Here is a 20,076-nt window from a genome sequence, read left to right as displayed (position 1 = left end):
TTTTTTACTTTTTGACAGAAATTTTTCCCCCTGAGCTTTAGGTGATTCATATAGAGTATTTTATATGGCCGCACTCATAGATATATGGTATTTATCTCATAGATTTGAAAGGGTTTATCGGGTTTGAGCTCCAAATCCACCCAAAAAATAAAATATTTCTGACTATTATTTTTCCTGCTCTCAATATCGTGAAATAATAACAATGATCTTGCGATTGGGATATTTTACACAACAAGATTTTTTTTTTAAATGGTACGAAGTATTTTCTTGGTACAAAAATGCAAACAACAATTTTGTAATGTTGCAAAAAAAAAAAAAAAAAAACAAACGGGTCAACAGATTTTTCTCTACTTTTAATGTAGGAGACGTGAAAATGTGATGGTGTGATTGGTCATGTACAGAGATAATACATACAGTGATGTCACAGTACAGGGATAATACACACAGTGATGTCACAGTACAGGGATAATACACACAGTGATGTCACAGTACATGGATAATACACACAGTGATGTCACAGTACAGGGATAATACACACAGTGATGTCACAGTACAGAGATAATACACACAGTAATGTCACAGTACAGAGATAATACATACAGTGATGTCACAGTACAGGGATAATACACACAGTGATGTCACAGTACAGGGATAACACGCACAGTGATGTCACAGTACAGGGATAACACGCACAGTGATGTCACAGTACAGGGATGATACACACAGTGATGTCACAGTACAGGGATAATACACACAGTGATGTCACAGTACAGGGATAACACGCACAGTGATGTCACAGTACAGGGATGATACACACAGTGATGTCACAGTACAGGGATAATACACACAGCGATGTCACAGTACAGGGATAATACACACAGTGATGTCACAGTACAGAGATAATACACACAGTGATGTCACAGTACAGGGATAATACATACAGTGATGTCACAGTACAGGGATAATACACACAGTGATGTCACAGTACAGAGATAATACACACAGTAATGTCACAGTACAGAGATAATACATACAGTGATGTCACAGTACAGGGATAATACACACAGTGATGTCACAGTACAGGGATAACACGCACAGTGATGTCACAGTACAGTGATAACACGCACAGTGATGTCACAGTACAGGGATGATACACACAGTGATGTCACAGTACAGGGATAATACACACAGTGATGTCACAGTACAGGGATAACACGCACAGTGATGTCACAGTACAGGGATGATACACACAGTGATGTCACAGTACAGGGATAATACACACAGCGATGTCACAGTACAGGGATAATACACACAGTAATGTCACAGTACAGAGATAATACATACAGTGATGTCACAGTACAGGGATAATACACACAGTGATGTCACAGTACAGGGATAATACACACAGTGATGTCACAGTACAGAGATAATACATACAGTAATGTCACAGTACAGAGATAATACACACAGTGATGTCACAGTACAGGGATAACAAGCACAGTGATGTCACAGTACAGGGATAACACGCACAGTGATGTCACAGTACAGGGATGATACACACAGTGATGTCACAGTACAGGGATAATACACACAGTGATGTCACAGTACAGGGATAACACGCACAGTGATGTCACAGTACAGGGATGATACACACAGTGATGTCACAGTACAGGGATAATACACACAGCGATGTCACAGTACAGGGATAATACACACAGTGATGTCACAGTACAGAGATAATACACACAGTGATGTCACAGTACAGGGATAATACATACAGTGATGTCACAGTACAGGGATAATACACACAGTGATGTCACAGTACAGAGATAATACACACAGTAATGTCACAGTACAGAGATAATACATACAGTGATGTCACAGTACAGGGATAATACACACAGTGATGTCACAGTACAGGGATAACACGCACAGTGATGTCACAGTACAGTGATAACACGCACAGTGATGTCACAGTACAGGGATGATACACACAGTGATGTCACAGTACAGGGATAATACACACAGTGATGTCACAGTACAGGGATAACACGCACAGTGATGTCACAGTACAGGGATGATACACACAGTGATGTCACAGTACAGGGATAATACACACAGCGATGTCACAGTACAGGGATAATACACACAGTAATGTCACAGTACAGAGATAATACATACAGTGATGTCACAGTACAGGGATAATACACACAGTGATGTCACAGTACAGGGATAATACACACAGTGATGTCACAGTACAGGGATAACACGCACAGTGATGTCACAGTACAGGGATGATACACACAGTGATGTCACAGTACAGGGATAATACACACAGTGATGTCACAGTACAGGGATAACACGTACAGTGATGTCACAGTACAGGGATGATACACACAGTGATGTCACAGTACAGGGATAATACACACAGCGATGTCACAGTACAGGGATAATACACACAGTGATGTCACAGTACAGAGATAATACATACAGTGATGTCACAGTACAGGGATAATACACACAGTGATGTCACAGTACAGGGATGATACACACAGAGATGTCACAGTACAGGGATAATACACACAGTGATGTCATAGCACAGGATAATATACACAGTGATGTCACAGTACAGAGATAATACATACAGTGATGTCACAGTACAGGGATAATACACACAGTGATGTCACAGTACATGGATAATACACACAGTGAAGTCACAGTACAGTAACAATACACACAGTGATGTCACAGTACAGAGATAACACACACAGTGGTGTCACAGTGCAGGGATATTACACACAGTGCTGTCACAGTACAGGGATAATACACACAGTGATGTCACAGTACAGGGATATTACACACAGTGATGTCACAGTACAGAGATAATACACACAGTGATGTCACAGTGCAGGGATAATACACACGGTGATGTCACAGTACAGGGATATTACACACAGTGATGTCACAGTACAGGGATAATATACACAGTGATGTTACAGTACAGGGAGAATACACACAGTGATGTCACAGTCCAGAGATAATACACACAGTGATGTCACAGTACAATGATAATACACACAGTGATTACACAGTACAGGGATAATACACACAGTGATGTCACAGTACAGGGATAATACAAAAGTAATGTCACAGTACAGAGATAATACATACAGTGATGTCACAGTACAGAGATAATACACACAGTGGTGTCACAGTACAGGGATAATACACACAGTGATGTCACAGTACAGGGATAATACACACAGTGATGTCACAGTACAGGGATAACACACACAGTGATGTCACAGTACAGGGATGATACACACAGTGATGTCACAGTACAGGGATAATACACACAGTGATGTCACAGTACAGGGATAACACGCACAGTGATGTCACAGTACAGGGATGATACACACAGTGATGTCACAGTACAGAGATAATACATACAGTGATGTCACAGTACAGGGATAATACACACAGTGATGTCACAGTACAGAGATAATACATACAGTGATGTCACAGTACAGGGATAATACACACAGTGATGTCACAGTACAGGGATAATACACACAGTGATGTCACAGTACAGGGATAACACGCACAGTGATGTCACAGTACAGGGATATTACACACAGTGATATCACAGTACAGGAACAATACACACAGTGATGTCACAGTACAGAGATAACACACACAGTGGTGTCACAGTACAGGGAGAATACACACAGTGATGTCACAGTCCAGAGATAATACACACAGTGATGTCACAGTACAATGATAATACACACAGTGATGTCACAGTACAGGGAGAATACACACAGTGATGTCACAGTACAGAGATAATACACACAGTGATGTCACAGTACAAGGAAAATACACACAGTGATGACACAGTACAGGGATAATACACACAGTGATGTCACAGTACAGGGATAATACACACAGTGATGTCACAGTACAGAGATAATACACACAGTGATATCACAGTACAGGGATATTACACACAGTGATATCACAGTACAGGAACAATACACACAGTGATATCACAGTACAGAGATAACACACACAGTGGTGTCACAGTGCAGGGATATTACACACAGTGATGTCACAGTACAGGATAATACACACAATGATGTCACTGTGCAGGGATAATACAAACAGTGATGTCACAGTACAGGGATATTACACACAGTGATGTCACAGTACAGAGATAATACACACAGTGATGTTACAGTGCAGGGATAATACACACAGTGATGTCACAGTACAGGGATAATACACACAGTGATGTCACAGTACAGGGATAATACACACAGTGATGTCACAGTACAGGGATAATACACACAGTGCTGTCACAGTACAGAGATAATACAAACAGTGATGTCACAGTAGAGGGATAATACACACAGTGATGTCACAGTACAGGAATAATGCATGCAGTGATGTCACAGTACATGGATATTACACACAGTGATGTCACAGTACAGGGATAATACACACAGAGATGTCATAGTACAGGGATAATACACACAGTGATATCACAGTATAGGGATAATAAACAGTGATGTCACAGTACAGGGGTAATACACACAGTGATGTCATAATACAGGGGTAATACACACAGTGATGTCACAGTACAGGGAGAATACACACAGTGATGTCACAGTACAGGGATAATACACACAGTGATGTCACAGTACAGGGATAATACATATAGTGATATCACAGTACAGGGATAATACACACAGTGATGTCACAGTACAGGGGTAATACACACAGTGCTGTCACAGTACAGAGATAATACACACAGTGATATCACAGTACAGGGATAATACACACAGTGATGTCACAGTACAGGATAATACACACAGTGATGTCACTGTGCAGGGATAATACAAACAGTGATGTCACAGTACAGGGTTAATACACACAGCGATGTCACAGTACAGGGATAATACCCAGTGATGTCACAGTACAGGGATAATACATACAGTGATGTCACAGTACAGGGATAATACACACAGTGATATCACAGTACAGGGATAATACACAGTGATGTCACAGTAAAGGGATAATACACACAGTGAAATCACAGTACAGGGATAATAAACACAGTAATCTCACAGTACACAATTAATACACACAGTGCTGTCACAGTACAGAGATAATACACACAGTGATATCACAGTACAGGGATAATACACACAGTGATGTCACAGTACAGGGATAATACACAGTGATGTCACAGTACAGGGATAATAAACACAGTGATATCACAGTACAGGGATAATACACACAGTGATGTCACAGTACAGGGATAATACACAGTGATGTCACAGTACAGGGATAATACACACAGTGATGTCACAGTACAGGGATAATACACACAGTGATGTCACAGCACAGGAATAATACACGCAGTGATGTCACAGAACAGAAATAATACACACAGTGATGTTACAGTACAGGAATAATACACACAGTGATGTCACAGTATAGAGATAATACACACAGTGATGTCACAGTATAGAGATAATATACACAGTGATGTCACAGTACAGAGATAATACACAGTGATGTCACAGTACAAAGATAATACACAGTGATTTCACAGTACAGGGATAATACACACAGTGATGTCACAGTACAGGGATAATACACACAGTGATGTCACAGTACAGGGATAATACACATAGTGATGTCACAGTACAGGGATAATACACACAGTGATGTCACAGTACAAGGATAATACACACAGTGATGTCACAGTACAGTAATAATACACACAGTGATGTCACAGTACAGTGATAATACACACAGTGATGTCACAGTACAGGGATAATACACACAGTGATGTAACATTACAGGGATAATACACACAGTGATGTCACAGTACAGGGATAATACACACAGTGATGTCACAGTACGGGGATAATATTTCAAGATTTATTTATATTTATAAAAATGAGGCTAATTCTGGGTTGAAGTCATTCCTAATATTTTCTCCAATTATCCTATGGAAAGCCAATAGATTATTTTCTCCCAAGCTTTAAAAAGTCACTTTTACTAGTTCATTTCTTACAACCACTGAATTGTTGTGTGCTGTTACATGATGTGCAGCCGGGCTCTGCCTTCCCCATATGAATAGTGAGTGCTGTTACATTGTGAGCTGCTGGTGACACTTGTCTTCCATGTGATGTATTTGCATCCAGCTACCAGACTGTCCTTATACCAATACTTATAATAATATATTATATATATATATAGTATAATTATTAATATATATATACTTAATATAGAATATACTATTAATGCTATTAATATATATATATAATATAATATATAAACTGCTTCCTGCATAGGTTCTACAGGCCTAAGGGTGATGGCACAGGTGACGTTTTGAACACGTTTTTGAGCAGTTTCAATTAAAATAATTGGCCAAACCTGTCAAAAACCCATGCATTTTTTGACGGACTGCTTAAAAAACGGGCCAATAACGCCACGTGTGCCATCACCCTAACACCATTTGGGTGCCCAAAAGTGTAGAGGACTCCTATAATCCCCAGGTTTTCAGCATTGTTCTCATCTGCGCTTGGCAGTTATCTAACCAGAAAGTATTAGACTCCAGATCTGACTTATCCCATGCCAAGACTTATTACACAACTCCCAGCATGAGCTGTTTGACGTTGGCACCAATACACGACCTCTGTGCCAGCGTCACAGCCTCTGGTTACCCCACATACATTCCCCATCCGCACTGATCCTTAGGCATACAACGGAGGAGCTACCCAGATGGACAACTGGAGAACTTTACACATATACAGACGCCAAGCTTGGCAGTCGCAGGGTTCAATGCTAATATACTACTCAATTACGTATTATCCTGTACTGTGACATCACTGTGTGTATTATCCCTGTACTGTGACATCACTGTGTGTATTATCCCTGTACTGTAACATCACTGTGTGTATTATCTCTGTACTGTGACATCACTGTGTGTATTATCCCTGTACTGTGATATTACTGTGTGTATTATCTCTGTACTGTGGCATCACTGTGTATTATCTCTGTACTGTGACATCACTGTGTGTATTATCCCTGTACTGTGACATCACTGTGTGTATTATCTCTGTACTGTGACATCACTGTGTGTATTATCCCTGTACTGTGACATCACTGTGTGTATTATCCCCTGTACTGTGACATCACTGTGTGTAATATCCCTGTACTGTGACATCACTGTGTGTATTATCCCTGTACTGTGACATCACTGTGTGTATTATCTCTGTACTGTGACATCACTGTGTGTATTATCCCTGTACTGTGACATCACTGTGTGTATTATCCCTGTACTGTGACATCACTGTGTGTATTATCTCTGTACTGTGACATCACTGTGTGTATTATCCCTGCACTGTGACATCATTGTGTGTATTATCTCTGTACTGTGACATCACTGTGCTTATGATCCCTGTACTGTGACATCACTGTGTGTAATATCCCTGTACTGTGACATCATTGTGTGTATTATCTCTGTACTGTGACATCACTGTGTGTATTATCCCTGTACTGTGACATCACTGTGTGTATTATCCCTGTGCTGTGACATCATTGTGTGTATTATCTCTGTACTGTGACATCACTGTGTGTATTATCCTTGTATTGTGACATCACTGTGTGTATTATCCCTGTACTGTGACATCACTGTGTGTATTATCCCTGTACTGTGACATCACTGTGTATATTATCCCCGCACTGTGACATCATTGTGTGTATTATCTTTTTACTGTGACATTACTGTGTGTATTATCCCTGTACTGTGACATCACTGTGTGTATTCTCCCTGTACTGTGACATCACTGTGTGCATTAGCCTTTCTCCTGTGACATGATCTTTCATGGGATCCGCCCCCTGGTTGTTAGTGTGATACATGTCTCCGCTACACTGTATATATGTAGGCGCAGGGCACCGCAGGCAGTTGCAGGAAGCGTTACCATGACTACCGACCACTGCAGCCATGACGCAGTCGGACGTCACCCGGACGTCACTTCCGCTCCGTGTTGTTGTGTTGCGGTGCCGGCTCCTTCATGTGGCGGTCCTGTAGCCGGCGCTGATGGTGTAGGGGCCCCGGTGCGGAGCATCCTCTGACATGGCCGGGAGCCTCCATCCCAAAGCGATGACCCTGTCCCTGATCATCAAATGGGGCGGCCAGGAGTTCCCGCTGTCTGCCCTGACTGAGGACGACACGGTGCTGGACCTCAAGCACTCACTCAAGAGCCTCACCGGGGTCCTGCCCGAGCGACAGAAGCTGCTGGGCCTCAAGTACAAGGGTGAGAGGAGCCCCGGGATGAGGGGGTCCCAGTGCCCCGGGATGAGGGGGTCCTAGTGCCCCAGGATGAGGCTGATTGCCAGGATCGGGGGGAGGGGGTTGAGGGAGTATAGGGAAGATCTCACTGATCTGTAGGAGAATTTAATGGTTTCAAATTATATTCTATCATACAGAGGCTGTACACCTAAATCAGGGGTCATGAGACCACAAAATAAGCAGGCATTGGCTGCCCCCCAACCAACATCAAGTAATCGTTGTTTGCTTAAACCCCTTCTTTTAGTGGTGGTAAAACGAGTGGCTGGCCATTCCCTCTTCTTCTAAACCAGTGGCTGCGCCTGCTGCTCCCTCTTCTTCTAAACCAGTGGCTGCGCCTGCTGCTCCCTCTTCCCTCAAACCAGTGGCTGCGCCTGCTGCTCCCTCTTCCCTCAAACCAGTGGCTGCGCCTGCTGCTCCCTCTTCCCCTAAACCAGTGGCTGCACCTGCTGCTCCCTCTTCCCCTAAACCAGTGGCTGCACCTGCTGCTCCCTCTTCCCCTAATCCAGTGGCTGCGCCTGCTGCTCCCTCTTCCCCCAAACCAGCGGCTGCACCTACTGCTCCCTCTTCCCTCAAACCGGTGGCTGCGCCTGCTGCTCCCTCTTCCCTCAAACCAGTGGCTGCGCCTGCTGCTCCCTCTTCTTCTAAACCAGTGGCTGCGCCTGCTGCTCCCTCTTCCCCTAAACCAGTGGCTGCACCTGCTGCTCCCTCTTCTTTTAAACCAGTGGCTGCACCTACTGCTCCCTCTTCCCTCAAACCAGTGGCTGCACGTACTGCTCCCTCTTCCCCCAAACCAGTGGCTGCACCTGCTGCTCCCTCTTCCCCCAAACCAGTGGCTGCGCCTGCTGCTCCCTCTTCCCCCAAACCAGTGGCTGCACCTACTGCTCCCTCTTCCCCTAAACCAGTGGCTGCGCCTGCTGCTCCCTCTTCCCCTAAACCAGTGGCTGCGCCTGCTGCTCCCTCTTCCCCTAAACCAGTGGCTGCGCCTGCTGCTCCCTCTTCTTCTAAACCAGTGGCTGCGCCTGCTGCTCCCTCTTCCCCTAAACCAGTGGCTGCGCCTGCTGCTCCCTCTTCTTCTAAACAAGTGGCTGCGCCTGCTGCTCCCTCTTTTCCTAAACCAGTGGCTGCGCCTGCTGCTCCCTCTTCTTCTAAACCAGTGGCTGCGCCTGCTGCTCCCTCTTCTTCTAAACCAGTGGCTGCGCCTGCTGCTCCCTCTTCTTCTAAACCAGTGGCTGCGCCAGCTGCTCCCTCTTCTTCTAAACCAGTGGCTGCGCCTGCTGCTCCCTCTTCTTTTAAACCAGTGGCTGCGCCTGCTGCTCCCTCTTCTTCTAAACCAGTGGCTGCGCCTGCTGCTCCCTCTTCTTCTAAACCAGTGGCTGCGCCTGCTGCTCCCTCTTCTTCTAAACCAGTGGCTGCGCCTGCTGCTCCCTCTTCTTCTAAACCAGTGGCTGCGCCTGCTGCTCCCTCTTCTTCTAAACCAGTGGCTGCGCCTGCTGCTCCCTCTTCTTCTAAACCAGTGGCTGCGCCTGCTGCTCCCTCTTCTTCTAAACCAGTGGCTGCGCCTGCTGCTCCCTCTTCTTCTAAACCAGTGGCTGCGCCTGCTCCTCCCTCTTCTTCTTCTAAACCAGTGGCTGCGCCTGCTGCTCCCTCTTCTTCTTCTAAACCAGTGGCTGCGCCTGCTGCTCCCTCTTCTTCTTCTAAACCAGTGGCTGCGCCTGCTGCTCCCTCTTCTTCTTCTAAACCAGTGGCTGCGCCTGCTGCTCCCTCTTCTTCTTCTAAACCAGTGGCTGCGCCTGCTGCTCCCTCTTCTTCTTCTAAAGCAGCGGCTGCTCCCTCTTCTTCTTCTAAAGCAGCGGCTGCTCCCTCTTCTTCTTCTAAAGCAGCGGCTGCTCCCTCTTCTTCTTCTAAAGCAGCGGCTGCTCCCTCTTCTTCTTCTAAAGCAGCGGCTGCTCCCTCTTCTTCTTCTAAAGCAGCGGCTGCTCCCTCTTCTTCTTCTAAAGCAGCGGCTGCTCCCTCTTCGTCTTCTAAAGCAGCGGCTGCTCCCTCTTCGTCTTCTAAAGCAGCGGCTGCTCCCTCTTCTTCTTCTAAAGCAGCGGCTGCTCCCTCTTCTTCTTCTAAAGCAGCGGCTGCTCCCTCTTCTTCTTCTAAAGCAGCGGCTGCTCCCTCTTCTTCTTCTAAAGCAGCGGCTGCTCCCTCTTCTTCTTCTAAAGCAGCGGCTGCTCCCTCTTCTTCTTCTAAAGCAGCGGCTGCTCCCTCTTCTTCTTCTAAAGCAGCGGCTGCTCCCTCTTCTTCTTCTAAAGCAGCGGCTGCTCCCTCTTCCCCTTCTAAAGCAGCGGCTGCTCCCTCTTCCCCTGAATCACAGTTCTGCAGTTTCCCTTCATTGATACATTAATTCACTGTTGACAGTAAAGCATTAAATGTGAAAGAGGTGGGCCAGGATTGAGTATTACTGGTCATCCCCTGTACTGTATGTAGGATATGCTGCAGTCTTGGTAAGTTATCTAGGACAGCAGCAGATATAGTAAGTTTTTGTAGTTTTGGAGGGATTTTATCTTCAGTCATTTTTATATGTTCTGCTGGATTTTACTATTGATTTTGGTTTCCTATGTCGTACAGGTAAACCAGTGGATAACAGCGTGAAGTTGGGGGTCCTGAAGTTGAAACCAAATACGAAGATCATGATGATGGGAACCCGGGAGGAAAGTCTGGTAACAGTATTCTGCAGCACCCCATTGTATAATAGTATGGGTGATGGGGGAGAGCAGGGGTGGGAATGTCCTGTACTTCTCCATTCTTAAAGGGGCTGTATTCTTTTTTCCTATTGGCTGCTCCCATCTTATATTCTGTCCTCTGTCTCCTGCAGGAAGATGTGCTGGCCCCACCTCCCGACAATGATGATGTCGTCAACGATTTTGACATTGAGGAGGAGTTTGTGGAGGTGGAAAATCGGTATGTATTCACAATATGTCATCTCGGGGATAATCCAATTCTACAAGACACAGTTGTGTAAAACCCACTTGAATAATAACCCCTCCTACCTCTAAAGGGGTCTATATGGCTCCAGCCTTGGGCATTGACCTTCACATTGTACAGGTCATCACTAAACCAGTCCTTATCCTCCGGGCCCACATCTGAATGAAGCTCCTTTCTCTTCATACAGCAGTAATGTCATGTGACCAGGATGACATCATCGCAGGTCCTTTAACCTCCCAACATTAGCAAACTGTACACCAAGTCCCCTACTTAAGGACACCCGACTTACAGAGGACCCCTAGTTACAGACGGACCCCTCTGCCCACTGTGACCTCTGGTGAAGTCTCTGGATGTTACTATAGTCCCAGACTGTAATGATCAGCTGTAAGGTGTCTGTAATGAAGCTTTATTGATAATCCTTGGTCTAATTACAGCAAAAAAATTTGAAACTCCAATTGTCACTGGGGGCCAAAAAAAAAATTTGTCTGGATTTACAATTATAAAATATACAGTTTCGACTTACATACAAATTCAACTTAAGAACAAACCTATGGACCCTATCTTGTACGTAACCAGGGGACTGCCTGTATATGTTAAAACATTCCACAAGAAGTACAGGAAGTCCCTGGGTTACGTACAAGATAGGGTCCATAGGTTTGTTCTTAAGTTGAATTTGTATGTGAGTCGGAACTGTATATTTTATCATTATAATCCCAGGCAGAATTTTTTTTGGTCTCTGTGACAATTGGATTTGAAGAATGTTGGATTGTCATAAGAATCAGGATTAACACTAAAGCTTCATTACAGACACCTGTGATAACTGTTACAGCTGATTATTGTAGCCTAAGGCTAAAGTACAGTAAATTACCAACATCCAGAGGTCCGTTTGTAACTAGGGGTCGTCTGTAAGTCGGGTGTTCTTTAGTGGGGGAACCGCCTGTACTGGACTGGAGCGGCAAGATGTTAATCTGCGTTTCACAACTTGTGTTTTTCAGAGAAGAAAATCTGTCGAAGATTTCCCGTCGTGTCAAAGACTATAAAGTCGAGGTCCTAAATCCACCGAGAGAAGGGAAGAAACTTCTGGTCCTAGACGTCGACTACACGCTGTTCGGTGAATATGTCTTCATCTTATGCAGACGATTTATCAGAAGTGTCTTTGTAAAGAACAGTTCTAGTTGTTCTAGGATTCAAGCTGCAGTAACACAGAGCAGCCACTAGACGGAGAATGGAGCTGTTCTTCTGGAGGCAGCGGATAGGAAGGGGTCTGCCCCCCCCTCATAAATAATCTAGAAACCCCCTTTAAATGACAGTTGTGTAGTGTAACGTTCTTATAGTTCTACAACTTCTTCACTCTTGTAGATCATCGATCTTGTGCCGAAACGGGACTGGAGCTGATGAGGCCGTACCTGCACGAATTCCTTACCTCTGCCTATGAAGACTATGATATTGTGATATGGTGTAAGTAGTTAATGGGGTTTCCTACGGGGCAGGAGTGGGGAACAAAACCGAGCTTGCCCCCCTCCGGATTCAGGTTCCAGTGTTCTGTTACAGAATAACAGAGGAACACAATTTCTAAAAGTAATATAGTTTAGCAAAGTTTCTTTCAAAGAATTGTGAAGATGGGATGGATTAATTACTGTATATTATATCACATCTACTATGTTTTTTTTTTTTTTATGTATAATGTGTTTTATCTTACTTTTTATAGCGGCCACCAGCATGAAATGGATAGAAGCCAAAATGAAGGTGAGGGGGTTGTGTTAAATCATACAAAGTTGCAATGTGCGCAGACGGGTAGGTGAGCGGATGTGTGATTAGCAGAACAGTACTGGGCTCTTAAAGGGATTGTCCGGGTTTAAAAAAAAAAAAAAAAAAGAATTGATCACTTATCCTTAAAGGAACACTCCAGTCAAAGCTAATTCATTTAATAATACATGAAGCGGAGTATAGGTGAGTATGGGTAGTTTAATTTGGATTATAGGTCCTGGTAGTTTTTCTAATAATCCATGTAATTTTGACCTGTATTAACCCCTGTGAAACACTTAAAAGCTTAAAGGGAACCTACCACCCCGATTCTACCTATAAAGGTAGAAGGGGTGGTAGGTGGATGGATGGGACGTGAGGATAGCCCTTTTTTGGGCTAATCCTCACGTCCCGGGTGTCTTTTACAAAACTTTATTACATCTATATGCAAATTTTTTTTTATGCGGCTACTGGGGCGTGGAGTAGCCGGACATTAGGCTACTAGTCGCGGCTACTCCACGCCCCAGTAGCCGCGTTACTCCGCCTACCAGGAAATCTTCGGCGTGCAGCTCCTGGTAGCCGCACGCCCTCGTCCGAGTCCCCCGGCTACTGCGCATGCGCAGTAGTCCCGGCCGCGCAGCCGAAGGCCTGCATTCTGTGCATGCGCAGAACGCAGGGGACCCGGACGAGGGCGCACAGCTACCAGGAGCTGCGCGCCGAAGATTATCTGGTAGGCGGAGTAACGCGGCTACTGAGGCGTGGAGTAGCCGCGACTAGTAGCCTCATGTCTGGCTACTCCACGCCCCAGTAGCCGCATAAAAAAATTTGCATATAGATGTAATAAAGTTTTGTAAAAGACACCCGGGACGTGAGGATTAGCCCATAAAAGGGCTATCCTCACGTCCCATCCATCCACCTACCACCCCTTCTACCTTTATAGGTAGAATCAGGGTGGTAGGTGCCCTTTAACAGTCTTTGTAAAAGTTGGGGTTTTTTAATATGTTGAGGGGTTCAGTTTTTATAATGGGGTAATTTTACTATTATTTAGGCCTCGCAAACTCACTGGAAAGCAGAGTTGTCCATCAAAACAAGATTCTAGGCAATTTTCTAGAAAATGAGAAAAATCGCACCTAAAGCCTTCTAGCATCCTAGAAAAATGAGAGTCCGTGCAACATAAAGCAGACATTAGGGAAATGGTAGTTATTAAGTTATTTGGGTGGTCCAACTAGCTGCATTTCAAACTTTGAAAAGCAAAACTTCTCTCAAATTTTTCAATCTGCAAAAAAACTTTTCAATGAAGTACAATTTGTGACATGGAAACAATCTCTAAATCGCCTGGATATTATAAAGCCTTCTAAAATTATAAACACTTATAGTGAGATTATAGTCAGATTCTAAAAATAGGACACGGTCGGGAAGGGGGAAACCGGTTTCGGCAGCACGGGGTTAAAGGAAACCTACCATTTGATTTTATGTATTATGAACCAAACATACCTTGAGATTGCTGTAGCTACACTGATGCAGAATTGTATCTTGTTTAATCCCTGAGTTGAGTGGTTTTACTGAATATTATACAAACAAATTATAACATTCAGGACCCTGGAAAAACTGGGTGCTGCTGGCTGTCGACATTAACATATTACATGGAGCTTCCTGAACTTTTCAGACCGGACTAATCAACCTGAGGTGGATCACTCATACACAGCAGCTGGGGGATGGTGCAGCGATTGATTAATTCTGCCTGTCAGACACAACACAGTGCATACAGTACTTAATGTGAGAGGAGAAGTGTCTAGCCAGGCAAAGGAGCGACAGAGCCTCATTATCATAATTGTGTAATTGTTTTTCTCAGCAAAACCACTCAGCTCAGGGATTACACAAGATATGTGCCTGCATCAGTGTAGCTATAGCATTCTCAAAGTCTGTTTGGTTCATAATGCATGAAAACAAATGGTAGATTTCCTTTAATAGTACACCAGAACTGTGTTTTAGGTGCCACACGAGATATCACCATGTTAGGTAAAGGCAAAATGGAGATGGAGCTGCAAAAGTACATGCAGAAGACACTTTGCAAAAGTACATGCACCCTCTGCCTCTGAACCTGGGAAATGCTGATGGGCTGACACTGTACATATTGATAAGATCTTTTGGTAAAGGGTTATACAATTTTACTTGTATGTGAAGCAGTTCTGAGGATATCGTCAAAAGTTCACTTGGACATTCGGGCACCAATGAGCAGCGGTCACAAAGGGGTTAAGCTCACTTTGTATTTGCTTTTTTTTTTTTTTTTTTAATTTGCAGGGGAGCAAAAATACATTCGATATTTTTAATTATACTTTGTCAATGTATAAAGCTATAATTTGTCCTCCCGTCTGTTTAGGAGCTGGGTGTCAGCACCAACGCCAATTACAAGATCGCTTTCATGTTGGACAGCGCGGCCATGATCACGGTGCACACGCCCAGGAGAGGCCTCATTGATGTAAGCAAGTGCCCGGGCGCGGGTAACACCTTCCCTCTCATCTCCGGCTAGAAATAATAATTACACACATTCCCGCCTGGTTTCCCACACTTGTGTTATGCTGCATTATGTTCTTGCTGTCAGTGAATAGAGACGTGACCCATACGTTTTGTTTGTTAGGTGAAGCCACTGGGGGTGATATGGGGCAAATACGGCGAGTTCTACACTAAGAAGAATACTATCATGTTTGACGACATCGGGCGCAACTTCCTGATGAATCCACAGAACGGCTTAAAGGTTAGTGACCTACAGTCTGTGTGTGACACGGCATGATGGGAAATGTAGTCCTTCTAGCAGCCCCTCTGTATTATGAGCCTCCGCATCTCCTCATCCCTCTGTATTATCAGCCTCCAAATCTCTCTGTATTATCAGCCTCCTCATCTCCTCTGTATTAGCAGCCTCCTCATCCCCTCTGTATTATCAGCCTCCTCATCCCCTCTGTATTAGCAGCCTCCGCATCTCCTCTGTATTATCAGCCTCCTCATCTCCTCTGTATTATCAGCCTCCGCATCTCCTCTGTATTATCAGCCTCCGCATCTCCTCTGTATTATCAGCCTCCGCATCTCCTCTGTATTATCAGTCTCCTCATCTCCTCTGTATTATCAGCCTCCGCATCTCCTCTGTATTATCAGTCTCCACATCCCTCTGTATTATCAGTCTCCACATCCCTCTGTATTATCAGCCTCCACATCCCCCTGTATTATCAGCCTCCACATCTCTCTGTATTATCAGCCTCCTCATCTCCTCTGCATTAGCAGCCTCCGCATCTCCTCTGCATTAGCAGCCTCCGCATCTCCTCTGCATTAGCAGCCTCCGCATCTCCTCTGCATTAGCAGCCTCCGCATCTCCTCTGCATTAGCAGCCTCCGCATCTCCTCTGCATTAGCAGCCTCCGCATCTCCTCTGCATTAGCAGCCTCCGCATCTCCTCTGCATTAGCAGCCTCCGCATCTCCTCTGCATTAGCAGCCTCCGCATCTCCTCTGCATTAGCAGCCTCCGCATCTCCTCTGCATTAGCAGCCTCCGCATCTCCTCTGCATTAGCAGCCTCCGCATCTCCTCTGCATTAGCAGCCTCCGCATCTCCTCTGCATTAGCAGCCTCCGCATCTCCTCTGCATTAGCAGCCTCCGCATCTCCTCTGCATTAGCAGCCTCCGCATCTCCTCTGCATTAGCAGCCTCCGCATCTCCTCTGCATTAGCAGCCTCCGCATCTCCTCTGCATTAGCAGCCTCCGCATCTCCTCTGCATTAGCAGCCTCCGCATCTCCTCTGCATTAGCAGCCTCCGCATCTCCTCTGCATTAGCAGCCTCCGCATCTCCTCTGCATTAGCAGCCTCCGCATCTCCTCTGCATTAGCAGCCTCCGCATCTCCTCTGCATTAGCAGCCTCCGCATCTCCTCTGCATTAGCAGCCTCCGCATCTCCTCTGCATTAGCAGCCTCCGCATCTCCTCATCCCTCCCGTATTAGCAGCTTCTACATCTTCTCAGTATTATGATCTCTGCTCCCTCCAGCAGCCCCACAGCTTGTTAGATCATGTGATCCAGTGAGGTCCTGTAAAGGTTTGTGGTGATGGAGGGAATGGTGTAGACACACTGCTCCTTGAGAGATCGGGTGAAGAGCTTTGTCAGCACTTCCCCTGATCTCCAGGACAGCAGTCAGGAGGGTCTGGCATCACTCGATCCTCCTGATTTGGACCATATGATGTAAATTTAATAAGCCTTTCTTTAAATGTAATAAACCTCTTCTTATAGTCCAGAGATTACAGGCAACTATCGCTCTTACCTTATGTATGTTCTTGAACAGATCAGACCCTTCATGAAAGCACATCTGAATCGGGATAAAGATAAAGAACTTTTGAAGCTTTCCGAATACCTTAAAGAAATTGCTAAACTAGAAGACCTCTCAGAGCTTAACCACAAACACTGGGAGAGGTAAGGATTTGTTTCCCTGATATATACTTAAACCCATTTTAGTGTGTGGGACATGACTAAATGTACCCCAAAGGAGGCTATAGGGGGAGAGCGTGATCGTCAGCTTAGATTTCAGCATTGCCCATCCCATGGCAGCAAATTAGTCTTCTCCACCCCTTGAGATAACTATGAGTGTGTATATAGAGCGAGGCGAGTGGGAATAACTGTAATACTCAGCTGTCAGCTAGTGTGTATGATCACTGATTGGGGCAGGGACTGGGTGTTACCCTCTACTGTTTCAGTCATGATGCCCAATCCAAAGCCCCAAAGTCAACCCCTTCAAGTGGGCTTTACAGGGTGCTGAGTCCAGGCCAAGCTGCACTGCATGGGCTTCTCCTAACACAGGAAGCACTAGCTGAGGTCGCTTAGCCAATCACTGGTTGGATCTGTAACCACACCCCTCTGCCAGTGATTGGCTCAATGGCCTCTACTAGCACTTCCTGTGACCCCCCCCCAGGAAGTTCATTTAGCAGGGAATCGGGAGTGGCATGGCAACTGTAAGTAAATCTTAATATCTTAACTGTTCACCAGTAGGAACAGCTCCTGTGGGGGTCTCGCATTGGAGAATATTTAGAAAGTTACCCCTACATTTGCATACTCCATCCAAAGGTGAAACAAAATACCTTGTATCACAGTAAACTTTGCCACGGATGGGGTATAACTTGTTGTGGGGGTGGGACCGACAATGGATCAAGAAAACGGGGTCAGTGGTACCCCAAATGAATGGAGCAGCAGTCTGAGCACGTGTACAGCCTCTCTACTCACTGTTTATGGGATTGAGGGTACAAGACACTCCCACCGATCCGCAGGTTATCCCCATACTATGTGACATGTTCCCCATCTCTCCACTGGGGATCCCGACTATAACCCCTCTCACCCCTCTCACCCCTCTCTTCTCTTTAACATTGCAGATATCTCTCAAAAAAACAAGGTCAATAATGGATCATCTTTGATGAAGAGCCTCACACATTTTTTTGGGGGTGGGAGGGGGCAGCATGGACAAGCTGTGGAGTCAAAACTTGAATGTTTTATGTTGGGTCAGTTATCCTTTTTCATAGCACTAAGCACCCCCCCCCCCCCATGCGCCCATTTTTACCAGTACTGGGGGTAATCCAGACGCTGCAGCTCCCCCTTCCTCCGGTGCTTTCTGCATATGATCCACTTTTTGATAAATATGATGATTTTTATTTATATTTTTTATATCGACTGCCCAGTAAAATGGAATGATTTTCGTATTTTAATTTTTTTTTTTTTTTTTTGCTTATGTCGTTTCGTTGCTTTTGAGTTGCAGATTGGAGCAGCTTTGTATGATTTACCAAACATGGAGGACGACTGAAAAAAAAAAAAATGTTTAAGATATGCCAATGACAATATCAATAAAAATATGGCCTTAAATCAGCGAGGTTTTTCCTTTATTTTATTTAACAATGGGGGCCCCTTTGTACAATGGGGCCCCCACACTCGGACCCCCATCATTAGCCCATCTTATTTCATCTATACATATATGATAATGGCTAAGCTTTTATGTTATCTGTACTTTTTTGTAACTGCTACCTTATGGTTTTTTTAGGGGTGTGTCATAATAATACACATGCACGCTCAGCAGAGTGTGCATGTGTTCTCAGTAGGGAGAGGAGAATAAGTCGCTGTCAGACATCACTTGGGATGTTGACATCCATCACCTCTGTTCCTCATCTGGCTTCATCTGTCCACGGAGAGCCAGAAGGGCTGCTTTGTGCATAAGATGACTGGACATGTTTCAAATCCAATATGTCTGATCCTTCCAATGGCATCAGCAGGAGTGTTCTATACATAAGATGACTGGACATGCTGACATCTGACATGTCTGATCCTGCCTCGGCTTCATTAGTCAGGGGGTTGTATGTATATACAGGTACCTGGGAATGTTGAAATCCATCATATCTCATTCCTTCCCGGGCATCAGAAGGACTGCTATGTATGTAAGATGACTGGGCATACTGAAATCTGATATGTCTGATCCTTCCTCTGGCTACATCAGTAAGGTAGACACATTATATACTTAAGATGATTGGAAATGCTGAAGTCCAACATGTCTGTTCCTTCCTCTGGTTTAGTCTTTCAAGGTAAAGACACTTTATACATAAGATGACTGGGCATGTTGAAATCTAACATGTCTGATCTTTCCTATGGCTTCATCAGTAAGGGAGACACGCTACATACATAAGATGACTGGGCATGTTGAAATCTAACATGTCTGATCTTTCCTATGGCTTCATCAGTAAGGGAGACACGCTACATACATAAGATGACTGGGCATGTTGAAATCTAACATGTCTGATCTTTCCTATGGCTTCACCTCTCAGTGGAGAGTCAGAGGGCCTCTATATACATAAGATGACTGGGCATGCTGAAATCTAACATGTCTGATCCTTCCTCTGGCTTCATCAGTAAGGGAGACACGCTACATACATAAGATGACTGGGCATGTTGAAATCTAACATGTCTGATCTTTCCTATGGCTTCACCT

At 44.7% G+C, this 20,076-nt stretch overlaps 1 protein-coding gene across 2 annotated transcripts; it reads left to right on the top strand.

The window, feature by feature from the left end:
• The first annotated feature begins 8,024 nt into the window (after positions 1-8,024).
• Positions 8,025-18,962, top strand: UBLCP1 (ubiquitin like domain containing CTD phosphatase 1). Of its 2 annotated transcripts, none has more exons than XM_072145480.1 (10): positions 8,025-8,333; positions 10,982-11,073; positions 11,229-11,314; positions 12,334-12,449; positions 12,698-12,796; positions 13,047-13,084; positions 15,462-15,560; positions 15,720-15,836; positions 17,401-17,528; positions 18,479-18,962. In XM_072145480.1, the coding sequence occupies exons 1-10, from the start codon at positions 8,153-8,155 to the stop codon at positions 18,504-18,506; spliced, it is 984 nt and encodes a 327-aa protein (XP_072001581.1). In that variant the 5' UTR covers positions 8,025-8,152; the 3' UTR covers positions 18,507-18,962. The 2 variants fall into 2 exon arrangements, with proteins under 2 accessions (XP_072001581.1, XP_072001582.1); XM_072145481.1 differs by having other exon boundaries at positions 8,026-8,333; positions 10,982-11,068; positions 11,233-11,314.
• Positions 18,963-20,076: the final 1,114 nt, after the last annotated feature.

Source organism: Engystomops pustulosus, chromosome 4 (assembly GCF_040894005.1).
Source record: "Engystomops pustulosus chromosome 4, aEngPut4.maternal, whole genome shotgun sequence".
Taxonomy (NCBI): domain Eukaryota; kingdom Metazoa; phylum Chordata; class Amphibia; order Anura; family Leptodactylidae; genus Engystomops; species Engystomops pustulosus.
The sequence above is the reverse complement of the archived record's forward strand: the minus strand, read 5'-3'. Positions and strand labels throughout refer to the sequence as shown.